The sequence below is a fragment of the Medicago sativa genome, chromosome 8, assembly GCF_051527215.1.
Source record: "Medicago sativa cultivar Bolivia chromosome 8, Bolivia_mono, whole genome shotgun sequence".
NCBI classification, from domain to species: domain Eukaryota; kingdom Viridiplantae; phylum Streptophyta; class Magnoliopsida; order Fabales; family Fabaceae; genus Medicago; species Medicago sativa.
Window position 1 is genome coordinate 84,764,907 of NC_140756.1, and position 27,064 is coordinate 84,791,970.

The 27,064-nt window shown below is 32.1% G+C and overlaps 3 protein-coding genes across 3 annotated transcripts; 2 read left to right on the top strand and 1 right to left on the bottom strand.

Moving 5' to 3' along the window:
* Positions 1 to 3,995: 3,995 nt before the first annotated feature.
* On the top strand, positions 3,996 to 5,033 carry LOC146902497 (uncharacterized). The gene has a single exon (XM_085737145.1). The coding sequence runs from the start codon at positions 3,996 to 3,998 to the stop codon at positions 5,031 to 5,033; it is 1,038 nt and encodes a 345-aa protein (XP_085593271.1).
* A 4,854-nt stretch (positions 5,034 to 9,887) lies between these two features.
* On the bottom strand, positions 9,888 to 10,711 carry LOC146902498 (uncharacterized). The gene has a single exon (XM_085734575.1). It carries the CDS (start codon positions 10,587 to 10,589, stop codon positions 10,152 to 10,154), a length of 438 nt encoding a protein of 145 aa, XP_085590701.1. The 5' UTR covers positions 10,590 to 10,711; the 3' UTR covers positions 9,888 to 10,151.
* Positions 10,712 to 23,358: 12,647 nt separating this feature from the next.
* On the top strand, positions 23,359 to 27,064 carry LOC146902499 (PH-response transcription factor). Its single transcript, XM_085734576.1, has 9 exons — positions 23,359 to 23,661; positions 23,749 to 23,817; positions 23,974 to 24,042; positions 24,519 to 24,588; positions 25,573 to 25,665; positions 25,857 to 26,111; positions 26,325 to 26,367; positions 26,604 to 26,682; positions 26,766 to 27,064. Exons 1-9 carry the CDS (start codon positions 23,386 to 23,388, stop codon positions 26,856 to 26,858), a joined length of 1,047 nt encoding a protein of 348 aa, XP_085590702.1. The 5' UTR covers positions 23,359 to 23,385; the 3' UTR covers positions 26,859 to 27,064.

Below are 27,064 nucleotides of genomic sequence, written 5' to 3' on the forward strand. Positions count from 1 at the left end.
TGATACATCCAACATAAAACAAATTACAAAATAAATCCAACACCATGAAATAAGTCTAAAAAAATCAACCATAAAAATTCTACATAATTTGTTCAACGTCCCTAAGTTAATCATCGTTTAGGTAATATAACACAGCATGGCTTCAGAAAAGAAGAAAGGAAGAAATTAAAAGATCAACGCAAACATAAGTTCACTTAACACAAACAACAACTAAGATAAATGAGCAACAAAGCTTACCTTAATCCCAAGTGAGTCAGAGTAAATCAGACCAAGAGTAGAGAGCGAAAGAGAGAGAGGACAAGTTTGATTCTGGGATGAAAGTTTTATAATGCATTGGTGAATCGGTTTTTTTCTAGGGGTAGTGGACTAGTGGTGAATCAGTTATCACTTATCAGAGAGTGTGGGACAAATTGAGGTTGGGTTGGGTATCATTTGGCCCAATTGTTTATGGGGTGTGTAAATTAAAAATTCGGTCACTAATAGTAAAAAAAGAAAGGTTAATAAGCCCGCGGGCCAGCCCGCCCCACCCCGCTATGACCCGCTTTTTCAGCGGGCTGAACAGGGGCGGGCCAACTAGAGAGATGGGCTCAAAATCTCACCCCAGCCCGCCTAAAATGACGGGTTAAACGGGCTGGTCCGACGGGCCGGGCCCGTTTTGCCACCCCTACCTTCGACCCATCAGCATATTCATTATAGTCATATTATTTGTTTATGAAACACCATTTTGTTCTGGAGTATATGTAGTTGTCAATTGCCTTTTGATACAATGAGTACTACAAAAGTTATTGAAGGTAGTAGAAGAAAATTCTCCATCCCTGTCTATTATAAGACATTGAATTTGACAACTAGATTCCTTTTCTACCAATGCCTTAAATCCTTTTAAGACATCGAATGCAGTAGACTTTTCATGTAAAAAGTAAGTCCATGTTTGCCTACTATAATCATCTATAAGATAATGAAATACATGTTTTTATCATTTGATTTTAATTTTGATTGGTCCACAAATGCTTAACTGTTTTAGTTCTAGACTTCTAGTCTCATAATGCCCCTCTATAATAATTTTCTTTGGAATATAATCATGACGATGCTTCTAGAGCTGTCGATTGAGCCCCAAATTTCAAAGCCCACTTGAAAAAGCCCCCACCAAGCCCACTAAATTAAAGCCCCTAATTGAACAAAATTATTTGGGGCCAAGCCCACTATAAAATCAACTTATTTGTGGGCCTAAAAAAAGCCCACATTAATTTTTTTTTGGGTAAAAAAATTCCGGTAAATTTTTTTTCTGGGGTAAAAAAAAAAAATTACGGTAATTTTTTTTTGGGGTAAAAAATTCCGGTAAATTTTTTTTCTCTGGGGTAAATATTTTTTTTTACGGTACAAAACTTTTTTTTTGGGGTAAAAAATTCCGGTAAATTTTTTTCTGGGGTAAAAAAAAAAAATTTCGGTAAAGATTTTTTTTTTTTGGGGTAACTTTTTTTTAAATAAAAAAGTTTAAAAAAAAATGTTTATAGAAATTTTGGGGCTTGGGGGCTTTTTGATTTTTTTATTTGTGGGCTTGCATCAATGTGGGCCTTTTTGTTTTGTGAATTTTCAAGCCCCCTTACTATGTGGGCTGGGGCCAAAACTTCAAGGCCCCATGATATTGACGGCTCTAGATGCTTCTCTATCATGCAATCTGAGCATGTACTTCAGCTTCATGGTGCCACAACCTGAGAAAGCGTGTATTTTAGTTTCAGATTCAGTTTCATTCGAAAAGCATAGAAAACTCAACATCCAAGTGAGCCACAACCTGAAATTCTACCCAAGTCGACCAAAGAAATTATTAAAGTTGTTGATTATGAACTGTTGAAAACGGATCCAGGAATTAGTGTTTTTTTCTCTCGCTAAGTTCAATACTCTTGTTAATTTCATACAATCTTCTAACAAGAAACAAGAATTGATTTGGGGCAAACAAGCAATTCAGTTTTCTATCTTGATTTAGGAGAACCAAATAGAGACCGGTAGTGGATTGAATTAAGAATCATTTATTGCTCGAGGGGGGTGAAACTTGTTGGAGTTTCCACTTTAGGATTATCAATAGTTTGATGACTTTGTATGTTGACATTGTTGGTATACTTGAAGAAGTGGGGAATGATACCTCATTTGACAAATATGGTGAAATTATGCTTTTGCTAGATGTACTTCAATCGTTTGAGTTTGATTTTATCTTCATGTATGATGATTGAGATTTTGCGATTTACATACCAAATATGGATTCTTATAGACCATTTTTGCTATCCATATCTAACTAGATAATGTTGTTTTGATATAAGGTTCTACCTTTTTTCTTAGCAACTGGCTTTCATGGTTTTCGTGTGATTATAGGTACTCTTTTCTTGATCGTATGTGGTATTCGCCAATATCTTGGTCATCTGACCAAGGAGCATCACGTTGGCTTTGAAGCAGCTGCATGGTACTGGCATTTTGTAGACGTGGTTCGGTTATTCCCATTTGTCTCTATCTATTGGTGGGGAGGTATATGAAGGAACGAAACAATGGATTTGGGAATGAAAGCTCGAATACAAAGAGAACCGATCTGAATGTAGCGCTATAAAAGCGTGATCGAGATCTTTTGAATCATTTGTCACTTGCCAATGCTACCAAACAATAATTACAAGAAAAGAGGAATGATGGGTGGAAAGAATTTATATTTTGTTATGAAATAATTGATGGTGGATGTCCCACCCACCTTCTTTCCATTGCTTTTCCCCCACTATCCCAAATCCCACTATCACTATCCCAAATTATTGCTCCTTTTCTCCCTATAAATAGGGAGCATTGTAATACAAGGAATTAAGAAGAAAATATTACTACTATCTTCATTTCTCTCTTTCTCTCATTTATATTTTCATAACAGTCATCGATCTATATTTTATAACACGTTATCAGCACGATTGTTTCTATAAGAAGTTTACACTACTACTAGGTAGGTTATCTATGCTCATCATTTTAATATCATTACTTAATATTGCTATGTATATCATTTATCATTATTGTTTTAATATTATTATTATATGCCCCGGTTATAGAAAACTGACAATTTGTTAAGTGATTTATAACTAAGAGTGGCTATTATTGTTATTATTATTATTGGAGGTTTAAAAACCCCATCTAATCTAATTTTTATTTTCATGTCTGCTGGAGGTTTAAAAACCCCATCTAATCTAATTTTTATTTTCATGCTTATTGGAGGTTTAAGAACCCCATCTAATCTAATTTTACTTTTATGTTTTATGGAGGTTTAAGAACCCCATATAATCTAATTTTACTTTTATGTTTTATGGAGGTTTAAGAACCCCATATAATCTAATTTTACTTTTATGCTTTATGGAGGTCTAAAACCCCATCTAACTTTTATATTTAATGGAGGTCTAAAATCCCATTTACAATATTGATTCATGAGGTAGATAAATAATATTTAATGTGATTATCATATATATTTATTTATCATATATGTTGTATTGTGTTTTTCTATACTGCTCATGTGTCCTAATTTAGATGATATTTAATACTTAAAATATTTTTCTCATTTTCCAACGTTAATGAACAGTGTTTTTAACGGTAACAATAACGGTTATTTTTACAAAATTCACCTTATAAATACCTCATCTTCATTCATAATTTTTCACATCTCAAAATTTTTACACATACTTACAAAATGGCTAAAAAACCTTTTCATATGCATCTCTCTATTTGTGGTTATTGTGTTCTTCTTCTTTTTCGCCCTTATTGAAGAAATAGGAGAAGATTTTGTAAGATTAGCTATAATTATCGTTTTACCATTATTAGTCTTAGCTTGTTTAATTACTTTTTGTTTTGGTGGAGGCTTAGATTAAAATATTATATTATTATGTTTTTATAATCGTTGCTATTAAATAAAATGATATTTAAATTTTTGTCATAGTATATATGTATATTAAATGTTGATTATGCTCTTCTGTATTTTAGATATAATCATGTCAAACGTTAAGCATCAATTCAAAATTTTAAGCATAACTGGCGACAACTACATAACCTGGAACAACAACTTAATTGAGTATCTTGCATGTGAGGGACTAGACAAGATTCTTGAGGGAGACGATTTGGGAGATGTCCCAGAGGAATTAGCAAAGAAAAAATCAAAAGTAAATCGTATAATCAAGCACCACATTGATGATGGATTACAAACAGAGTATTCAAATGCAAAAGATCCCAAGATCTTATGGGACAAAATTAAAGCAAGATTTGGGCATCAGAAGAAAGTATTATTGCCCTCATTAATGGATCAATGGAACAAATTAAGGTTCCAAGATTATAAAACTGTTGTTGCATATAACTCTGCTATGCATCAAATTATTGCACAATTAGAATTTTGTGGAAAAACTATAACTGAAGTGGAAAAGTTGGAGAAAACATTCTCAACTTTTCATGCATCTCAGGTGGTGTTGCAACAACAATATAGAATGAGGGAATTTACTGAATACTCTGATTTGGTTGCAGCTCTTCTAGTGGCTGAACAAAATAACGAGTTGCTCATTAAAAACCACCAGTTGCGTCCTACAGGAACAATGGCATATCCTGAAATAAACGCCACAACTTTTAATCAAGGGCGTGGTGGTTATAATCGCCAAGGAGGACGTAGTGGCTATGCTCGTTTTGGTGGTCGTGGACGAGGTAGAAATCATGGTCGAAACCATTTTCGTGGTAGAGGTCGTGGAAGAGGTTATATGAATTATAGGCCTCTCAAATATGACCAATCAAACAAAAATCATCAGGGTAAAGGTAAAAACATCCAGGAAGGTCCCTCTAGAAATAATGATGATAGTTGTTATAGATGCGGAAAGAAAGGTCATTGGGCTAAAACATGCAGGACACCAGAGTATCTGTGTAAAAGATACAAAGAATCTGTGGAGGAAAAGGAAAGAGAAGTTAATTTTAATGAGATTGAACCAAAGAATGACACTACCTGTCTTGAAGCTGCTGATTTTGTTGAAGGAGATTTTAATATGGATTAATTAATTTGTTAAAATATATATGTATTTGAATAATGTGTGATATGTATATTTTTAAGAATTTGCATGTTGTGTGGCTTGTATAATACATAATATTTTCATGATCTAAATAAAATAGTATTGTTAAATATGTTATATTGTTTTACCCTCTCTTTTCTTTAATCTTATTTTTATTTTAAGAAGGTTAGAAATGGATCCAGACAAAGACATTTGCATTCCAGACAGTGGAACTACTCATACGATCATCAAAAGTAAGAAATATTTCACCAAAATATTCCCTACTAAAGGTGTAATAAACACAATTTCAGGTCCTGCAGATTTAATTGAAGGAACAGGTAATGCTATGTTCATGTTACCAAATGGGACAAAGTTTGTCATTAATAATGCTCTATATTCTCCGAAATCAAAGAGAAATTTGTTGAGTTTTAATGACATATATAGTCAAGGATATGATACTGAAACTACAACCGAAGGTAATATGAAATACATTAATATTATTACTAATGTTTTGGGAAAGAAGAAAACTTTAGAAAAATTACCAAAATTGCCTTCTGGATTACATTATACATATATGCATGAAATTGAATGTAATTTAATGGTAAAAGAAGATCCCAAAACTATGACTTTATGGCATGACCGCTTAGGTCACCCTGGCTCAACAATGATGCGTAAAATAGTTGAAAGTACTCATGGTCATTCATTGAAAGGTTTAAAGCTAACAAGAGAAGATAGACCATGTGAAGCTTGTTCTCTTGGAAAATTAATAACAAAACATTCACCAGGCAAGATTCAGACAGAATTACCTGCATTTCTTGAAAGAATCCAAGGAGATATATGTGGACCCATCCATCCACCGTCAGGACCATTCAGGTACTTTATGGTATTAATTGATGCATCTAGTAGATGGTCACATGTCTGTTTACTGTCAAGTCGTGATATGGCATTTGCAAAATTTCTTGCACAAATAATTAAATTAAGGGCACAATTTCCTGATTATATTATAAAGAAAATTAGACTTGACAATGCCGGTGAATTTTCATCTGAATCATTTAATAATTATTGCATGTCAATTGGAATTACTGTTGAGCATCATGTTCCTCATGTGCATACACAAAATGGTTTAGCTGAGTCATTAATCAAACGTCTTCAATATATTGCTAGACCTTTAATAATGAGAACTAAGCTTCCAGTTACAGTTTGGGGTCATGCAATTTTACATGCTGCAGCACTCATACGTCTAAGGCCAAGTGCTGACCATAAACATACCCCTTATCAACTTGCTATTGGTAAGGAACCAAATATTTCTCATTTAAAGATTTTTGGTTGTGCAGTATATGTACCAATAGCTCCACCACAAAGGACAAAAATGGGTCCTAAAAGAAGGTTAGGAATATATGTGGGGTATGAATCACTATCAATTATTAGATATCTTGAACCTTTAACAGGTGATGTTTTTCAGGCAAGATTTGCTGATTGTCATTTTGATGAAACAAATTTTCCAACACTTGGTGGAGAAAATAAACCATTGGAAAATGAAATAACATGGTATGTACCACATTTATTACATTTGGATCCATATAATAAATCATGGGAAGAAAATGTAAAGAATATAGTACATTTACAAGGTTTAGCAAATCAACTACCAGATTCATTTACTGATTTGAAAAGGGTGACAAAGTCACATATACCAGCTGTAAATGTCCCAGCTCGGATTGAAATTTCGAAATTGAATGATGTAGCAAGTACATCTAAGGCACGCTTAAAGCGTGGCCGACCTATAGGTTCCAAAGACAAAAATCCCCGAAAAAGAAAAGGAACAGAAAAGGTGAATATGATCGTAAGTGATCTTGAAAAGACACTAGATAGTGATAAATCTGAAAATGAAATGTGTGCTCTCGAAAAGGCACAAGATGATGAAAATGAGATCATTGATAGTGAAACTGAAAATAAGAATGATCTCGAGATTTCAATTAATTATGTTAATACGGGAAATTTGTGGAGCCGAAAAGACATAAATATTGATGAAATATTTTCATTCTCCATTGCATATGAAATTACAAATGAAAATGATGATCCTGAACCCAGATCTGTCAATGAATGTCAAAATAGACATGATTGGAAAAACTGGAAAGATGCAATAGATACTGAATTAAAGTCTCTTAAAAATCGAAAAGTATTTGGGCCTATTGTGGCTATACCTGAAGGAATGAAACCTGTTGGGTATAAGTGGGTTTTTGTAAGAAAACGAAATGAAAAAAATGAAGTTGTAAGATACAAGGCCCGTCTTGTTGCACAAGGTTTTTCCCAACGACCAGGTATTGATTATGAGGTAACATATTCTCCTGTTATGGATACCATTACTTTTCGTTATTTAATTGGTTTATCAGTATTTAATAATCTTGATATGTACCTTATGGATGTTGTTACTGCTTATTTATATGGCTCACTTGATAATGATATATACATGAAAATACCGGAAGGACTTAAGATGCATGATACATCAAAACCAAGAGAAATGTATGCAATTAAGTTGCAAAGATCATTATATGGATTAAAACAATCCGGGCGCATGTGGTACAATAGGCTAAGTGAATATTTGCTTAAAGAAGGCTATGAGAATAATCCAATTTGCCCTTGTGTTTTTATAAGAAAAACAATATCCGGTTTTGTAATAATTGCTGTTTATGTTGATGATTTAAATATCATTGGAACTACTAAAGAAATTAAAGAAGCAAGAGAGTACTTAAAGAAAGAATTTGAAATGAAAGATCTGGGGAAAACTAGGTTTTGCCTTGGTATACAAATTGAGTATACCAAAAATGGTATATTGGTACATCAATCAAATTATACAGAAAGAGTGTTAAAAAGGTTTAATATGGACAAGGCAAACCCTTTGAGTACTCCAATGATGGGAAGAACACTTAACATTGAAAAGGATCCTTTTAGACCTAAGGAAGATAATGAAGAGGATCTTGGCTTTGAAGTACCATATCTAAGTGCCATTGGAGCACTCATGTACCTTGCTAACTGTACAAGACCTGATATAGCTTTTGCAGTGAATTTACTGGCGAGATTCAGCTCATGTCCTACAAAGCGACATTGGAAAGGAATAAAACATATATTTCGATATATTCGAGGTACACCTGATCTTGGTTTGTTTTATTCTAACAATACAAAACCAGTTTTGCTTGGTTATGCAGATGCAGGATATTTGTCGGATCCACATAACGCTAAATCACAAACTGGATATGTATTCACATATGGTGACACTGCAATATCATGGAGATCTCAAAAACAAACGCTTGTAGCAACCTCTTCAAATCATGCTGAAGTAATAGCCCTTCATGAAGCAAGCAAAGAGTGTAGATGGTTACGTTCCGTTTTGCAACATATCCAAGGAGTGTCTGGTTTAACAACTGATAAGAATCCAACAATCTTGTATGAAGACAATGCTGCATGTGTTACTCAAATGAAAGAAGGTTACATCAAAAGTGATAGAACCAAACATATCCCTCCTAAGTTCTTCTCATTCACACAAGAACTTGAAAGAAACAAAGAAGTGAATATTCAATATATCCGTTCGAGTGATAATGTGGCAGACCTCTTCACAAAGGCACTCCCTACATCAGTTTTCAAGAAGCACATACGAAGTATTGGAATGCGTCAGCTTCGAGACCTTTAAAGAAGAACGTGTGTTTGGTTGAGGGGGAGCATAATGTTGCACTCTTTTTCCCTTATTAAGGTTTTTATCCCAATGGGTTTTTCCTAATAAGGTTTTTAACGAGGCAACATATCTTCGGTGGACATCCAAGGGGGAGTGTTATGAAATAATTGATGGTGGATGTCCCACCCACCTTCTTTCCATTGCTTTTCCCCCACTATCCCAAATCCCACTATCACTATCCCAAATTATTTCTCCTTTTCTCCCTATAAATAGGGAGCATTGTAATACAAGGAATTAAGAAGAAAATATTACTACTATCTTCATTTCTCTCTCTCTCTCATTTATATTTTCATAACAGTCATCGATCTATATTTTATAACATATTTAAGGTTATTCCATTTGTTATAAGCATGATATTGACATGCTTGGTTTGGATGCACCATATGTGCACAGGAAGAAACCTAACCGACACACTTTAACTTCGAGTGATTTTAATTAGGCATGATTGTTTGTTTGGTGTAATTGACTAAAGTTTGACAATTTCAAAAAGGGTTTTTGAAGTTTCTTAAATGTCGGGGAGGTTGTTGACGGATGTTAGAATTTCAAAGTGTTTTTGCCTATTCACTCCCAACTTTTGTTGCTCTAGAGTCGCAATCGGTGGAGCCACAGGAACACCATTCTCAATTAAGGCCCAATACTCTTTCGTGTGTTGCACATTCTCCATTGACATAGGTGAATGATATAGAGGCCAATAACTTTAGGGATTGCAGTTCGTGTGAAATTGGATGATTCAACCATAAACAACCCACAAGGACAGAGTATCAAGAATCAAAGATTTGCAAGAAATTGTTGAGAACGATGATGATGAACAAATGGTGATGAACTCAAACAAACCATGTTAGAGGCAAGTTGGGAACTTGATACCAATTGTAAAATAAACGTGTTCTCACATATTCTCATTGATGCGTAACCAACTTGTTAAATGCAACTACACAGGTAAAGGGACTAATGACAAAACTAACTACAACAATTCTTTGACAACCCTATCGATAAAAATCCTCCACCGCGCTTTACCAATTCTGATTGTCGATCTTGGTCAATCTCGTATTGGATTGGTTTGATTGGTTATGATGTGTTGTGTTAACAATGCAAAAACAAAACAAAAAAAGCATCAAAAAAAAAAACTACAAATATATCACAATTAAACTCTCTTTTAAATTAACCTTAATCTTAAACTGATATTACAGCCCTAATTTTACATTAACTTAATCTTTGCAAAGCTGCACGAGATGCTATAGATACACATGGCTTGTATACTATCACCCCCAATTTCAGATCTACCCTTTCGTTTCAAAAATTCACGATCGGGTCAGAACTTGAAAACCAGAAGCGTAGGGACGGTAACCGATACAAGTGAGACAAGTGGAAGTGGGTTGGTCAACATATGGTTATTTTCATCAATCAAGACGGAGCAGACGCCTTAGATCTCGCGTCGCAGAGTCATCAACCGAAACAGCCAACTGCTTCTTCATCAGAAAAGATGGTAAAGGAAGCGCGCTAGGCGACGGAGACACGCCAAACGCAGCAGATCCAGCGTATGTGTCGATCTTCACCGAATCCAACGACTTACCCCTGCGGAGAATCGTGACCTTCTCCAAAGCTGAACCGCTGCTCTTCCCAGTGACTGAATCATCAACGCTCGATCTCTTCAAGACCGCAGAAGCTTCCGGTTGAGAGGAGCTCACGGCCACGGGTTTCTTTAGGGCTGGTCGGGTAACCGGTTTCCGGTGATACCTTGAGGTGACGGCACGGTTGTTGTAGCCGTAGTGGTTGCTCCGGTGAGAAAAGGGAGGTGTGATGAAATAGTCTTGAGGGTATAAAACTTGAGTTCCCATGGCGGTTTAGGTACAAAAAAATGGTTTATAGTTACTTGAGAAGAAGATGAAGAAAAAAAGAAGAGGTTATAAAAATGGGTTGGGGCGTGTATGTGAACGTGGAGTTGGAAATGGGTGGAGGGGATAGGGATGATATATAGCAGGTGAGAAAGGATAAAATATTAGGAAAATGCACCGTCCTTTCCTTTGCCTTGCCATAAACCAATAATGACGCGTCATGATCAAAATAATTAAAATTATTAATAAAATACGATAGAGAGGGGGCACCTCATCTCTGACTTAACAATTGAGGTGCGTTGTAGGGGAGTGGTTATGGTGCATAAGGAGATCCTTATGCACCGTGCATAATTGCTTTTTACACCCAACATAATTGCTTTCTACACCCCAAGTAAGTCCACTATAAAATTTAATTATTTGTGGGCCTAATAAAGTCCCATATTATAATTTTTTAAAACTGCTTTCTACACCCAACTTATTAGGATCACTTTTTGAAAACCGCTTATTCAAAACAGTTTATTTATGCAAAACAGCTTATTTGTTCAAAACAGCTTATTCAAAACAGCTTATTCCGATTTCATTTTAAAAAACAACTTATTCAAAAAAACTTATTTATGCAAAACAACATATTTATGCTAAACAACTTATTCAAAACAGCTTATTTATGCAAAACAGCTTATTCGAAACAACTTATTTATACAAAATAGCTTATTTGTGCAAAACAGCTTATTCAAAACAACTCATTTATACAAAACAGCTTATTTGTGCAAAACAGCTTATTTATACAAAACAACTTATTCCGATTTCATTTTAAAAAACAACTTATTCAAAACAACTTATTTATGCAAAACAACTTATTCAAAACAACTTATTTATGCAAAACAACTTATTCGAAACAACTTATTTATACAAAATAGCTTATTTGTGCAAAACAGCTTATTCAAAACAACTCATTTATACAAAACAGCTTATTTGTGCAAAACAGCTTATTCAAAACAGCTTATTTATACAAAACAACTTATTCTGATTTCATTTTAAAAAACAACTTATTCAAAACAACATATTTATGCAAAACAACATATTTATGCAAAACAACTTATTCAAAACAGCTTATTTATGCAAAACAGCTTATTCGAAACAACTTATTTATACAAAATAGCTTATTTGTGCAAAACAGCTTATTCAAAACAACTCATTCATACAAAACAGCTTATTTGTGCAAAACAGCTTATTCAAAACAGCTTATTTATACTAAAACAGCTTATTCCGATTTCATTTTAAAAAACAACTTATTCAAAACAACTTATTTACGCAAAACAACATATTTATGCAAAACAACTTATTCAAAACAGCTTATTTATGCAAAACAGCTTATTCGAAACAACTTATTTATACAAAATAGCTTATTTGTGCAAAACAACTTATTCAAAACAACTCATTTATACAAAACAGCTTATTTGTGCAAAACAGCTTATTCAAAACAGCTTATTTATACAAAACAGCTTATTCCGATTTCATTTTAAAAAACAACTTATTCAAAACAACTTATTTATGCAAAACAACATATTTATACAAAACAACTTATTCAAAATAGCTTATTTATGCAAAACAGCTTATTCGAAACAACTTATTTATACAAAACAGCTTATTTGTGCAAAACAGCTTATTCGAAACAAATTATTTATACAAAATAGCTTATTTGTGCAAAACAGCTTATTCAAAACAACTCATTTATACAAAACAGCTTATTTGTGCAAAACAGCTTATTCCGATTTCATATTAAAAAACAACTTATTCAAAACAACTTATTTATGCAAAACAACATATTTATGCAAAACAACTTATTCAAAACAGCTTTTTATGCAAAACAGCTTATTCGAAACAACTTATTTATACAAAATAGCTTATTTGTGCAAAACAGCTTATTCAAAACAACTCATTTATACAAAACAGCTTATTTGTGCAAAACAGCTTATTCAAAACAGCTTATTTATACAAAACAGCTTATTCCGATTTCATTTTAAAAAACAACTTATTCAAAACAACTTATTTATGCAAAACAACATATTTATGCAAAACAACTTATTCAAAACAGCTTATTTATGCAAAACGGCTTATTCGAAACAACTTATTTATACAAAATAGCTTATTTGTGCAAAACAACTTATTCAAAACAACTCATTTATTCAAAACAACTTATTTGTGCAAAACAGCTTATTCAAAACAGCTTTTTTATACAAAACAGCTTATTCCGATTTCATTTTAAAAAAACAACTTATTCAAAACAACTTATTTATGCAAAAAAACATATTTATACAAAACAACTTATTCAAAACAGCTTATTTATGCAAAACAGCTTATTCGAAACAACTTATTTATACAAAATAGCTTATTTGTGCAAAACAACTTATTCAAAACAACTCATTTATACAAAACAACTTATTTGTGCAAAACAGCTTATTCAAAACAGCTTATTTATACAAAACAGCTTATTCCGATTTCATTTTAAAAAAACAACTTATGCAAAACAACTTATTTATGCAAAAAAACATATTTATACAAAACAACTTATTCAAAACAGCTTATTTATGCAAAACAGCTTATTCGTAACAACTTATTTATACAAAATAGCTTATTTGTGCAAAACAACTTATTCAAAACAACTCATTTATACAAAACAGCTTATTTGTGCAAAACAGCTTATTCAAAACAGCTTATTTATACAAAACAGCTTATTCCGATTTCATTTTAAAAAACAACTTATGCAAAACAACATATTTATGCAAAACAACTTATTCAAAACAGCTTATTTATGCAAAACAGCTTATTCGAAACAACTTATTTATACAAAATAGCATATTTGTGCAAAACAACTTATTCAAAACAACTTATTTGTGCAAAACAACTTATTCAAAACAGCTTATTTATACAAAACAACTTATTCCGATTTCATTTTAAAAAACAACTTATGCAAAACAACATATTTATGCAAAACAACTTATTCAAAACAGCTTATTTATGCAAAACAGCTTATTCGAAACAACTTATTTATACAAAATAGCATATTTGTGCAAAACAACTTATTCAAAACAACTTATTTGTGCAAAACAACTTATTCAAAACAGCTTATTTATACAAAACAACTTATTCCGATTTCATTTTAAAAAACAACTTATTCAAAACAACTTATTTATGCAAAACAACATATTTATGCAAAAACAACTTATTCAAAACAGCTTATTTATGCAAAACAGCTTATTCGAAACAACTTATTTATACAAAATAGCTTATTTGTGCAAAACAACTTATTCAAAACAACTCATTTATACAAAACAGCTTATTTGTGCAAAACAGCTTATTCAAAACAACTTATTTATACAAAACAGCTTATTCGAAACAACTTATTCATACAAAATAGCTTATTTGTGCAAAACAGCTTATTCAAAACAACTTATTTATACAAAATAGCTTATTTGTGCAAAACAGCTATTTTGCACAAAATAAGCTGTTTTGAATAAGCTTTTTATGAATTAGAGAGAGAAATGAGTATGGATTATGTGTTTCTTTACTGGAACGTTGTTTAACACTGAAATTATTACTGAAACCATAATTATCGTTTAATGGTTTTGATAATCATGTATGTGAAACCAAGATAATTGTGTAATGGTTTTTAATGAAATTATTATTGTTAGATGGTTTTGAATAATGATTAAGATGTTATACACTGAAATTATTACTGAAACCATAATTATGGTTTAATGGTTTTGATAGTCTTCTATGAGAAACCAAAATAATTGTCTAATGGTTTTGTTATGGCTATGGTTTCTGTGAGTTGGTTTCAAAACCATTTTGCTGTGGAAATGGTTTCTGTGAGTTGTACTCCAAAACCATTTTGCAGTGAAAATGGTTTCCGTGAGTTGGTCTCCAAAACCATTTTGCTGTCGAAATGGTTTCTGTGAGTTGTACTCCAAAACCATTATATGTACTTAATGGTTTTGAATTTTCTGTGAAAATGGTTTTGAATTTTCAGTTCTGTTCTGTGATTTGTACTCCAAAACCATTGCCATCATTCAGTTCTGTGAGTTGTACTCCAAAACCATTTTGCTGTGAAAATGGTTTATGTGAGTTGTACTCCAAAACCATTAGATGTACTTAATGGTTTTCTTTGAAAATAACACTCATCACGCAAATAATTTTCCAGATAAACTCAAAACCTAACACGAATCCATTCACAATAACACTCATCACACAAATAATTTTCCAGGTTCATATAGCAACAACATCCAAACTGTTTTTAGAAACTGTTTTTAGAAATAATTCAAGACATTATTGTGAAAACAAATGTTAGAAACACTCTCATTCTAACACTTTTCTTAACACTCCTTTCTTGTTAGTTGAAACTCCTATGATACAGTGGTAGAAAGAGAGTCCAGTCCGTCCATAACCGTAAATGAAAGCCTCAGCAACCATTAGACAATTATTTTGGTTTCTCATAGAATACTATCAAAACCATTAAACCATAATTATGGATTCAGTAATAATTTCAGTGTATAACATCTTAATCATTATTCAAAATCATCTAACAATAATAATTTCATTAAAAATCATTACACATTTATCTTGGTTTCACATACATGATTATCAAAACCATTAAACCATAATTATTGTTTCAGTAATAATTGCAGTGTATAACATGTTAAACAACGTTCCAATAAAGAAACTCATAATCCATACTCATTTCTCTCTCTAACTCATAAAAAGCTTATTCAAAACAGCTTATTTTGTGCAAAATAGCTGTTTTGCACAAATAAGCTGTTTTGTATAAATAAGTTGTTTTGAATAAGCTGTTTTGCACAAATAAGCTATTTTATATAAATAAGTTGTTTCGAATAAGCTGTTTTGTATAAATAAGCTGTTTTGAATAAGCTGTTTTGCACAAATAAGCTGTTTTGTATAAATAAGTTGTTTTGAATAAGCTGTTTTGCACAAATAATCTATTTTGTATAAATAAGTTGTTTCGAATAAGCTATTTTGCATAAATAAGCTGTTTTGAATAAGTTGTTTTGCATAAATATGTTGTTTTGCATATATAAGTTGTTTTGAATAAGTTGTTTTTTAAAATGAAATCGGAATAAGCTGTTTTGTATAAATAAGTTGTTTTGCACAAATAAGCTGTTTTGTATAAATAAGTTGTTTTGAATAAGCTGTTTTGCACAAATAAGCTATTTTGTATAAATAAGTTGTTTCGAATAAGCTGTTTTGCATAAATAAGCTGTTTTGAATAAGTTGTTTTTGCATAAATATGTTGTTTTGCATAAATAAGTTGTTTTGAATAAGTTGTTTTTTAAAATAAAATCGGAATAAGTTGTTTTGAATAAATAAGCTGTTTTGAATAAGCTGTTTTGCACAAATAAGCTGTTTTGTATAAATAAGTTGTTTTGAATAAGCTGTTTTGCACAAATAAGCTATTTTGTATAAATAAGTTTTTTCGAATAAGCAGTTTTGTATAAATAAGCTGTTTTGAATAAGCTGTTTTGCACAAATACGCTGTTTTGTATAAATAAGTTGTTTCGAATAAGCTGTTTTGCATAAATAAACTGTTTTGAATAAGTTGTTTTGCATAAATATGTTGTTTTTGCATAAATAAGTTGTTTTGAATAAGTTGTTTTTAAAATGAAATCGGAATAAGCTGTTTTGTATAAATAAGCTGTTTTGAATAAGTTGTTTTGCACAAATAAGCTGTTTTGTATAAATAAGTTGTTTTGAATAAGCTGTTTTGCACAAATAAGCTCTTTTGTATAAATAAGTTGTTTCGAATAAGCTATTTTGCATAAATAAGCTGTTTTGAATAAGTTGTTTTGCATAAATAAGTTGTTTTGAATAAGTTGTTTTTTAAAATGAAATCGGAATAAGTTGTTTTGTATAAATAAGCTGTTTTGAATAAGCTGTTTTGAACAAATAAGCTGTTTTGCATAAATAAGCTGTTTTGAATAAGCGGTTTTAAAAAAAAGTGATCCTAATAAGTTGTTTTGAATAAGCTGTTTTGCATAAATAAGCTATTTTGAATAAGTTGGTTTTTAAAATTAATCGGAATAAGCTGTTTTGTATAAATAAGCTGTTTTGAATAAGCTGTTTTGCACAAATAAGCTATTTTGTATAAATAAGTTGTTTCGAATTAGCTGTTTTGCATAAATAAGTTGTTTTGAATAAGTTGTTTTGCATAAATAAGTTGTTTTGAATAAGTTGTTTTTTAAAATAAAATTGGAATAAGCTGTTTTGTATAAATAAGCTATTTTGAATAAGCTGTTTTGAACAAATAAGCTGTTTTGCATAAATAAGCTGTTTTGAATAAGCGGTTTTAAAAAAAGTGATCCTAATAAGTTGTTTTGAATAAGCTGTTTTGCATAAATAAGCTATTTTGAATACGTTGGTTTTTAAAATTAATCGGAATAAGCTGTTTTGTATAAATAAGCTGTTTTGAATAAGCTGTTTTGCACAAATAAGCTGTTTTGTATAAATAAGTTGTTTTGAATAAGCTGTTTTGCACAAATAAGCTCTTTTGTATAAATAAGTTGTTTGGAATAAGCTGTTTTGCATAAATAAGCTGTTTTGAATAAGTTGTTTTGCATAAATATGTTGTTTTGCATAAATAAGTTGTTTTGAATAAGTTGTTTTTTTAAAATGAAATCGGAATAAGTTGTTTTGTATAAATAAGCTGTTTTGAATAAGCTGTTTTGCACAAATAAGCTGTTTTGTATAAATAAGTTGTTTTGAATAAGTTGTTTTGCACAAATAAGCTATTTTGTATAAATAAGTTGTTTCGAATAAGCTGTTTTGCATAAATAAGCTGTTTTGAATAAGTTGTTTTGCATAAATAAGTTGTTTTGAATAAGTTGTTTTTTAAAATGAAATCGGAATAAGCTGTTTTGAATAAGCTGTTTTGAACAAATAAGCTGTTTTGCATAAATAAGTTGTTTTGAATAAGCGGTTTTAAAAAAAGTGATCCTAATAAGTTGTTTCGAATAAGCTGTTTTGCATAAATAAGCTATTTTGAATAAGTTGGTTTTTAAAATTAATCGGAATAAGCTGTTTTGCATAAATAAGTTGTTTTGAATAAGCGGTTTTTAAAAAATCATTCTAATAAGTTGTTTTGCATAAATAAACTATTTCGAATAAACTATTTTGCATAAATAAATTGTTAAGAAAAAAATTATAATATGGGGCTTTATTAGGCCCACAAACAAATAGATTTTATTGTGGACCCAAATAATTCTTTTCACTTGGGGTGTAGAAAGCAATTATGTTGGATGTAGAAAGCAATTATGCACGGTGCATAAGGATCTCCTTATGCAACATAACTTTTGCCGCGTTGTAGTTGGCTGACCAGAACGGGTCACTGTTTGTTTCCCTGGGGTCATGAGGGACCCATTCTTGGTTGAGTACCCCTGATATTTTTGACACAATAAACAAATCTTAAAATTCTGTCAAAAAATAAAAAAGAAATCTTAAAATCATAAACTCGTAATCAAGAAATTTTAAAATGAGAATTTCGTCATGAAAATATAACTCAAATGTTTGTCTAAATCATTTTTTTGAGGAAAAATGTTTGTCTAAATCATAATTACACACTTTTTAAAGGAAAGATTAGTTGCAATTTCCATTTTTAAACAATGTTTAAAGTCCTCGTGAACTTACAATTATGTTTGTTTTAAAGGAAAGAAAGTAAGGAGGAGAGAAAAGTGAGGGAAAGAAAGTCTTTCCATTGTTTGGAACTCTTCGAAAAGGTAAAGGAAAGAAAGAATATACGTGGGTCCCACGTCAGAAATTTTTCCACCCAAATCTGAACGGAAAGCTTGAGAGCACAAGTATATTGTTTGAAATGTCCAAACTGCCCCCAACTTTGATCATTTATTTTACTATTCATTTGCTCTCTCATTTTATTTATTTTTTCAATTCACACTTAACTTTTTTTGTTTTCTGAAATAATTCACCACTTAATTTTTTCATTGTTTCTAGTCATATGATTGCTCTATGTCACAATTTTTTTTCAGCTGAACTATAGACAATAGTTTATACTATGCTAAACATATTATTTTTGTTTAAGGTTATTTATGTCAAATACTAAATGTAGGTCTTTCTTTCCTCCAACTTTCTATCCCACTTTCTCTTATACCAAACAACCAAAACATCCATCTCACTTTCTACTCCTTTTCTTTCCTTAAACAATCTTTCCTTAATCGTTCTTTCCTTTCACTTTCTTTGTGCATCCAAACAAAGCCTAGCATAGTTGGTATGGACAATGCATAATGTAGGTAAGATTCGAGGTTCAAACTTCGTTCACCACATAACAAAAAAAAAAATGTCTTAAAAGTATTTTTATACAAATATCATACTCAGCTGATTTTACCGTTAAACTCCTTCAACATCTCATTTTTGTATGTGTGTTTCTCTTCCAATTATACTATATTGAAAACATACATTAACCCTCTCTTAAAGGATAAAATTGTAAAAACAATAGTAGTTACAAACAAATTTATTACAGTTTTCAATTTTCTAAAAGGCCTTATAATTAGGGATGGAGATAGTAGTTATTATCATAAAAAATGTTAAGTGGTCACATAATCTGTGACACATAGACAACAAATTGTATGGCTCAATATTTTTCTTTCTCTTCTCCTTTTTGACTTTTCTTCACAATTCTCTTCACCATCACCGCTCCTCTCCTCCCCTCATCCATCACCATCATCGTCCTCCCCCCACCACTACTTCTTCATCACAACCATGCCAGCAAGTGTAGTGACAGGGAAAGGGAACACAATGAATGGTCATTGATGGAAGAGTGGTGAATGGTCGTCATTGGAATAGCGAGTCTTCCTTTACGGAGTAATATTGACACACACAGAGGGATAGAGAGAGAGAGAGAGAGAGAGAGAGAGAGAGAGAGAGAGAGAGAGAGAGATGGTGTGGGATGAAGAGAAGAGAGGTGACTCCGCGCCGGTGGTCGTGAGATCTACTACATCAATAGGAGTGGAGTGGATGTACAACACGCATTTGTCAAGAGAAGAAGAGGAAGCAAAAAAAGAAAAAAAGAAAAAAAGAGAGAAATAAGTAAAAACTAAAAAGGAATAAACTATTTTTTTAATGTACCAAATAGACTTGTAATATATTTTTTAAGGTAAACATGTAATATTTGCATGAACTCGTCATTCATTTCGTTTGGTCTTGTCATGAGAATTTTTACTATTGAAAAGGTTTTCTCTATAGTTATTGTAGAGATCAAAAGTGTCAAACTAAATGAATAAAACTATCAATCGGTGATCATTTTTTGACATGTCTCTATTTCTAGGGTTAATATCTCTTTTGGTTCTTATAATATGAAGCAATTTCGATTTTGGTCCTTATTAAAAAAAAATATTTGGATTATATCCTTGTAATATCATATTCTTCATTTGGCTTATGTCAACATAACTTGCCTATGTGGCACACTGATGAGGACATTTTCATTGTTTTTTGAATTAATTAATTCTAAATATCTATTTTTTTTCAATTAAGTAATTAAAAAAAAAGTAATTAAAAAATAAAATAACATTATAAAGGGTTTAAAAACAAATAAAAAATCAACATGTTCATCATTTCTTCATTCATAGTTCCTTTAAAACCTAGAAATTCATCAAAATATAGAACTAGAAAAATCACCATGTTCGTCTTTTTTGAAATTCAATAACAAATCAAATCGCCAGAAAATCATCTTTCAAAATTTTTATCAAACCCAAAAAATTAAATGTGCTCCAATTGCCTTCTTTAATGGGTACTTCTACAGTAAGAAATCATAATCCAGATTTTCATCATCATTATCATCAACAACAACAACAAAAGAACTTACAATTCATATTTTCATAAAACGTCAACAACAACAACAACAACAAAGTGATTTTTAACAAATGAAAAGATGAACTTGAGAATCAATTAAGTAGAAGAAAAAAAATTCCATTAGTAATCTACACGCAATATATTTCTCTTTACACCATTCCATTGGGGAAAAGGAAAATGAATTTCCATCTGAACCAATTGGTTAAACTCGACTTAGCATGACTTGCTCATGACTTAGCCGAGTTAACTCATTCATAACAAAACTCAAAGCTTAAAACTCCAGATTTGAACTTTCCTTCTCCCCCTCCTTTGTGCCACCTCTCTGAACTCTCCATCACCCTTTCATCCTTCGCACCGCCTCTCACAATCCAAAATTGTCTCTGCCCCCTTGCCCGATCTGAGTTTTTGTTTCTTTCTATTATGGGTTGGCTGCGAGGATGCAATTGATGAAGATAAAGAGGATGATGATATGGATGTTGGTCTCTGAAGTGAAGGGTTGTGGTTATGATATGAGGAGAAGTTTTTGGTGGGGGTGTTGTTGTTTTGATAAAGAGAATGATGGTGGTGGTGTTGTTATTTATATGACTAAGATGAAAAAGATAATAACATGGGCGAGGTGAAGAAAAATTGGGGGTAGTAATTGGGAGGAAGAAAGATGATATTTTGGTTAATGATAAGGGAAAGAAGATATTGTGTTTTGAAGAAATGAGTTTTATATGTTGAAAAATGCTTCGGTTGAAGAAGATGATATGAGTTCTTTAATGGAGGTGGTTGAAAGGTAGAAGATGAAGATATGAGAAATTTTTGTATTTGGTTTAATGTTTATGAAATTTTTAGTTTTTAATTCAAGAATAAGCCACGTGTTAGGTGACTGGATAAAGGAAAATTAAAAAAAATAAAGAAATTACACGTCAGCATGACACTTGTGCAAATTTTGCTGACATATTTAAACGAGGGACAACAAGTGGAAGAGTTTGATATCACAAAGATAGAATCTAAACATTTTTTTAACAAGGACCAAAATCAAAGTCGCTCAATATTACAAGGTATAAATATTATAAGAATTCATGAAGAGATTCTAAAATCTATTGATTATAGAAATATTTGAAATTAAATATGTTGCATCCGCAAAGTTTGTCTGAATATGCAAATTGGTTATTTAAATTAGATTTTGTGCATTAAGAAACTTATATAAAAAATGTATTAAAATAAATTGATATGGACAACTCCAATTGATTGTGTATAAGAATGATTATGATGTCACTTGATCTTAGTATAAATCATGTCCTCAAGATAATGATGAACAACTTGAATTGGTCATGAAGTACCATATTTTAGTTTAAACAAGAAAATTAATTAATTTTGTTAATTGTGTACTGTGGTATTTTGTTTTTGTCAGTATTAGTAAATACAGACATTGAAACAAAGTCAAACACATGTTTTGTATCTTAGAGAAACAACATAATCAAGGAAGTGGAAAATGCTCTTTTTATTAAGGATTATGAGTTTACACATACAAGAAACATGTGGTTTTCTCATTATACAAAGAGACTATTTCAACAACTCAATATGAAGATAATATCTCAAACACGGCTAATTTGGAGAAGAGTATGGAGATAAACCAAATCTTTTTTAAAGTCACCGTCAAGTAAACCTTTCGAGTAACAAACATAAAAAATTATTTAACCTTTTTCGTTTCTTGTATAATTTTTTTCTTTTGATAATGATTTTATCCTATTGAGTTTCTTTGATAAGGTGTTTAACGAGACAAATTATCACATAACAGAGATATAAAAGAGGGTGAGATAGAGAAACTCACAAGAGAAAGTGAAATTATTAAAATGCCTAGTCAGATGCCACATGAGTTTGTATATTGGTGGTAAAAGGAAAAAGGATGGACATAAAACATAACTCAACGACGGATGCTACCTGGAACTGGGATTAGGCTAGATCGGCCTATAGGGGCCTACGGCCTGGCCTGGTCTTGCCTGTTTAGCAGAGAGGCTTAGGCTTATGCTTTTGAAGAAGCCTGTTTAGTTTAATAGGTCAGGCTTAGACTTTCAGAAAAGCCTGTTAAGCCTGATAGATCGACCTATTAATACATATCTATTAAAAAAATATATTTTTATACAAAAATAACTGCATACATTAAAAATAGAAACATATTTTTTCTCTACCTATGAGTCCCGTAATAGGCTATGTTGTAATAGAATTTTAAGTAAACTTTAACGTTGTTAAAATTAACTTGTAGTGAGATAGATTTTAGGCGGACTTTATAACATGTTTAGTCTATTTATTATGACAAATGAACTATTTGATGATCTTAATGTAAAGTAGGTCAGGCTAAGCTAAATCAGACTTTTAAACAGGTCAGATTAGACCAAGAAAAACAACCTATAACAAACCATAAACCAAACTCAAATTTATAATTTTTTTCATAAGTCAGGCTCAGACCTATTAAAGTCCGGCCTGCCCTATTTCTACCGTTAAATGGGGAAGAAGCGAGAGAAGTTACGAAGTCAATGAACACAAGTAGGATTTTTGTTTTGTCTTGGAGTTCTATCCATTTTGAAGTCTTTACAAGCCACACGTTGGCATCAAATATTTAAATCAATTTACTGAAGACAAAAGAAAAAAGACACACGACCATATACTTCTGTTCTGATCTTCTAGACATAGACCCCACGCCACGATCAAATGAAGAACAGACAACGCTGTAGCCAGCCATATTTACATTTCACATCTCAAAAATCCAAATAAAAAGAAGGTAGAAATAGCGAACCAGAATAATCTTTTACCAAAAAATCACGAAAAGAATGTGAAACAGTAGTAATAGCGCTGTAATTTTTAAAGTAAAAATAAATAAAATAAGAAAAATAAAAAAGAAAGAGAAGGAAAAAGTGGGAGGAAGGAACAAAGGAAAGGAAAGATGACGGCAGAATCGGGAGGTTTGAAGTTCGATCTTCCCGAGGATGTCGTGCAAGTGCTACCGTCAGATCCATTTGAACAACTCGATGTAGCGCGCAAGATCACATCCATTGCTTTATCGACACGTGTCAACGCCCTTGAATTAGAATCATCGGAACTTCGCGCCAAGATCGCCGAGAAAGATGAACTCATCGCCGAACTTCAGTCTCAGCTTGAGTCCCTCGACGTTTCCCTATCCCAAACCGCCGATAATCTCGTCCGTGCAGAGCAAGATAAGGTTCAATTTCCCACACTCTTTCTGTTTCGTATTTTTTTAGTACTATTTGTTTTCCGTGGTTGAGTTGAGCTTGATACTCCATTTTAGGAGAATTTGCTTAAGGAGAATGCTTCGCTTTCAAACACTGTCAGAAAACTTAATCGAGATGTCTCCAAGGTCCGTTTTACTATGATTTATTTATTCAATTTTGATTATAATAATAACCCATTTTTGTTTTCTTCAATAAAATAAAATAGTAACTTTCTTCAGTAATTTATTTAATTTACGATAAAATTGAACTTAATGAATACATACATACATACATGCATGCAGTTAGAGGTTTTCAGAAAGACGCTTATGCAATCACTTCAGGAGGATGAGGATGACGATAAGGATAATTCTGTAAGTTACTATTAATACTATTCTTTATTTAATGCTTTTTGGCGCTTGCTGTCTGTGATTAACAAGTTCTTTGTTGCTTACTACTACCATTTTTGTATTGGCATTTAATGAAGAGAGTTTGGCATTTTGCCTCTGAGTTCAATACCGGCAAATACAATAGACGACTTAGTCCTTGTTTGGATAAATAGCTTAATTAAGTGCTTATGTATAAACTATTTATTTATATAACAAAAGATAAAATAATGTCAAACTATTTTCATATAAGTTATAAGTTGTTTTCATAAGCTATCTTAGAGAGCTTATGGAAATAAGATGAAAACAGCTTATGGGCATGCCATAAGTTGTTTATATAAGCTCTCTAAAATAATTTGGATTATGCTGCTTATGGTGTATGCCTTGATTCTAATAGGCTAATGCTATTTGTTACCAGGGTGTTTCCTTATTTAACTTTTGGCTTTTACTGGTGTTTGACATAGGGTGGAGCTCCAGACATTGTTGCTAGAATACAGAGTCAATCAAGTTTGACTTCTACGTCTCAGTATAGAGGTACTTTCAACATGTTCTATGTCGTCCTCCCTTACAAGTCACAACATTACATTTCTATTTGAATCTTGGTGCCCTTTGTAGATTACTATTTAGGCTATTTGATTTTTTTTTTTTTTTTCCATTTATGCTATTAGCTTCAAGGTGCTTTTGGTTTAACTTTTACTTTTAAAGAGTAGACTTGTGACCAATATAGCTTCTTCAAATTCTTATAAGCTAATTTCTTTATCAATATAACTATATAAAGGATTTCATCTGCACTTCAAGAATCTGCCTGGTGGAAACTTTGGCACATAGGTCTAGGCATTTTTGTCCATTGAATGTGCATTCAGCATCCTATTATGTTTCCGTTTGTTGAAAATCATAATAATGGCAATGATAATCCACAAATTACTGGATTTTGGGTCCTATCCTTTTCCTCCGGGAACATGCCATTGTCATGGTTGGAGAGGAAACTGCAAGTTTTGCTATACTTATTTCCAGTGCTGGGGTTTAAAAATCTTGTGTATAAGTTGTTTATGCTTTTCTCTCGTTGAATGTTACACTGTTTTGTTGTTAAAGAAAATGAGAGGATCCAAAGTTTTCCCCTTCCACCTTTCTTGTAGAGAATAATAGAGAGTGAACATATCTTAATTATATCTTATATAAATACTTTGGAATATTATTCTAGTTTTGTCATTAATGTTGGCTGACAATGTCACGCATAAGCTGCATATAAATCAATGTAATTATTTTAGCCAATCGGACATTAATAAGTTACTTGTATATGATGGAGAGAGCAGATCACTGATAGAAACATTTTAGTTTTTGTTTGCAAGAGCGGGAGGAGAGTTACAGAGAGATGAATAGAGGGAAACTTCTCTATTTAATTAAGCTTCCCCCTCCATATTCCTCTCTCTCCTGCTCTTACAAACAGGTCGTTAAAATTGAGCTCCTTCAGCTGCATTTTTTTATCTTCAGTTCTGAGAGGTACCCATTTTATTGCAGATAATGACACATCATTTCAACCGTCTATATCTTCTTCAATGCCCCATGTTTCAGATAGTGGAAACTCTTTTACTGAGGATCAAGAATCTGATGGTATGTACTATGTATCATTTATGAGGCAAATGCGTATACATACAGTATACATAATAGAGTACATGTCAGTTTACACTACCAAAAGTGACAATTTGGTGTCTCTTTAATTTTGAATGCGTATCCTGAAAAATGAACTATAATTTTGAATGTGTATCCTGAACTTTCTTGGTTTTTCCATTCCAACGTTGCAGATATAAGACCGAGAGTGCCCTATAATCTCCTCGTTGCATCACAAAGAACCACCCCTCGGATTACTCCCACTGGTTCCCCTCCTAGTCTTTCTGCATCAGTATCTCCAACGAGAACATCCAGACATATGTCTCCAAGGCGACATTCCATTTCCTTTTCAACCTCAAGAGACACACATGACGATAGGTCTTCAGTGTTTTCCTCGATAGGTCACGGTTCAATATCAAGCTCTGACTCAGTAACAGGATCACAATCTGGTGAGTCCTTCCAACTGTGCTATTGTTGCATCGCATAAAAAGATTACATCTAGAAAGGTTTAATTTAGGTCACTCTGTTTGGGTTACTTAAGGATCTTGCATCCTTATGAAAAATTAGGTGCTTAATATTTCCTGCATTGCAACCATCTAAAGAAGGTTTTCGTTAGGTTAGAATCTTTATCTCATTTTTTCTTCTTAACTTATGTGTCACAGGACGTACACGGGTGGATGGGAAGGAGTTCTTTCGCCAAGTCAGGTGAAGTCCCTTTTTGTCTTCAAATTTAAACTATTGAATCAAGTTCAAAAACTTAACTTCCACTACCAGAAACGTCGGTAGATGACATGATTTACAAAGAGGATGCTATTCGTTTAGCTCCTCAAATAAAAATAGGAGCATCTTTTACATATTACAGTGAATGGCTAATTTTTTTTTGTCAAATTAGATTGGTTAGGTCATTATTTTCTCTTTTATCTCATGGTTGTTAATATTAGGAACCGTTTGTCTTACGAGCAATTTGGTGCATTCTTGGCAAATGTTAAGGAGCTAAATTCCCATAAACAAACACGAGAGGTAATTCATTTGGTCTCTGCCTTGTTTCCTCTTATCCTCTCCCACCATGCCTTTTTCGGTAAATACTGTATGCAAAACTGCAGGTGACTCTACAAAAAGCGGATGAAATTTTTGGGCCTGAAAACAAGGATCTATACACTGTATTTGAGGGATTGATCACACGCAATGTCCATTGATGTTGTGCTTAGGGAATTCTTATTCTGAATTAATAATAACGGATACTTTTTGTCTCCTCGTAACAACCCCATTTTTTCTTCACTGTATATTTGCATGTTTGTTACCGTGTAATAAAACATTTTTTCCTGAACACGAAAGCCTGTAAATTTGATGAACCAATAATATTTTAATGTGAAGTGAATGAAAGAGTGTTATTTTCCATTGA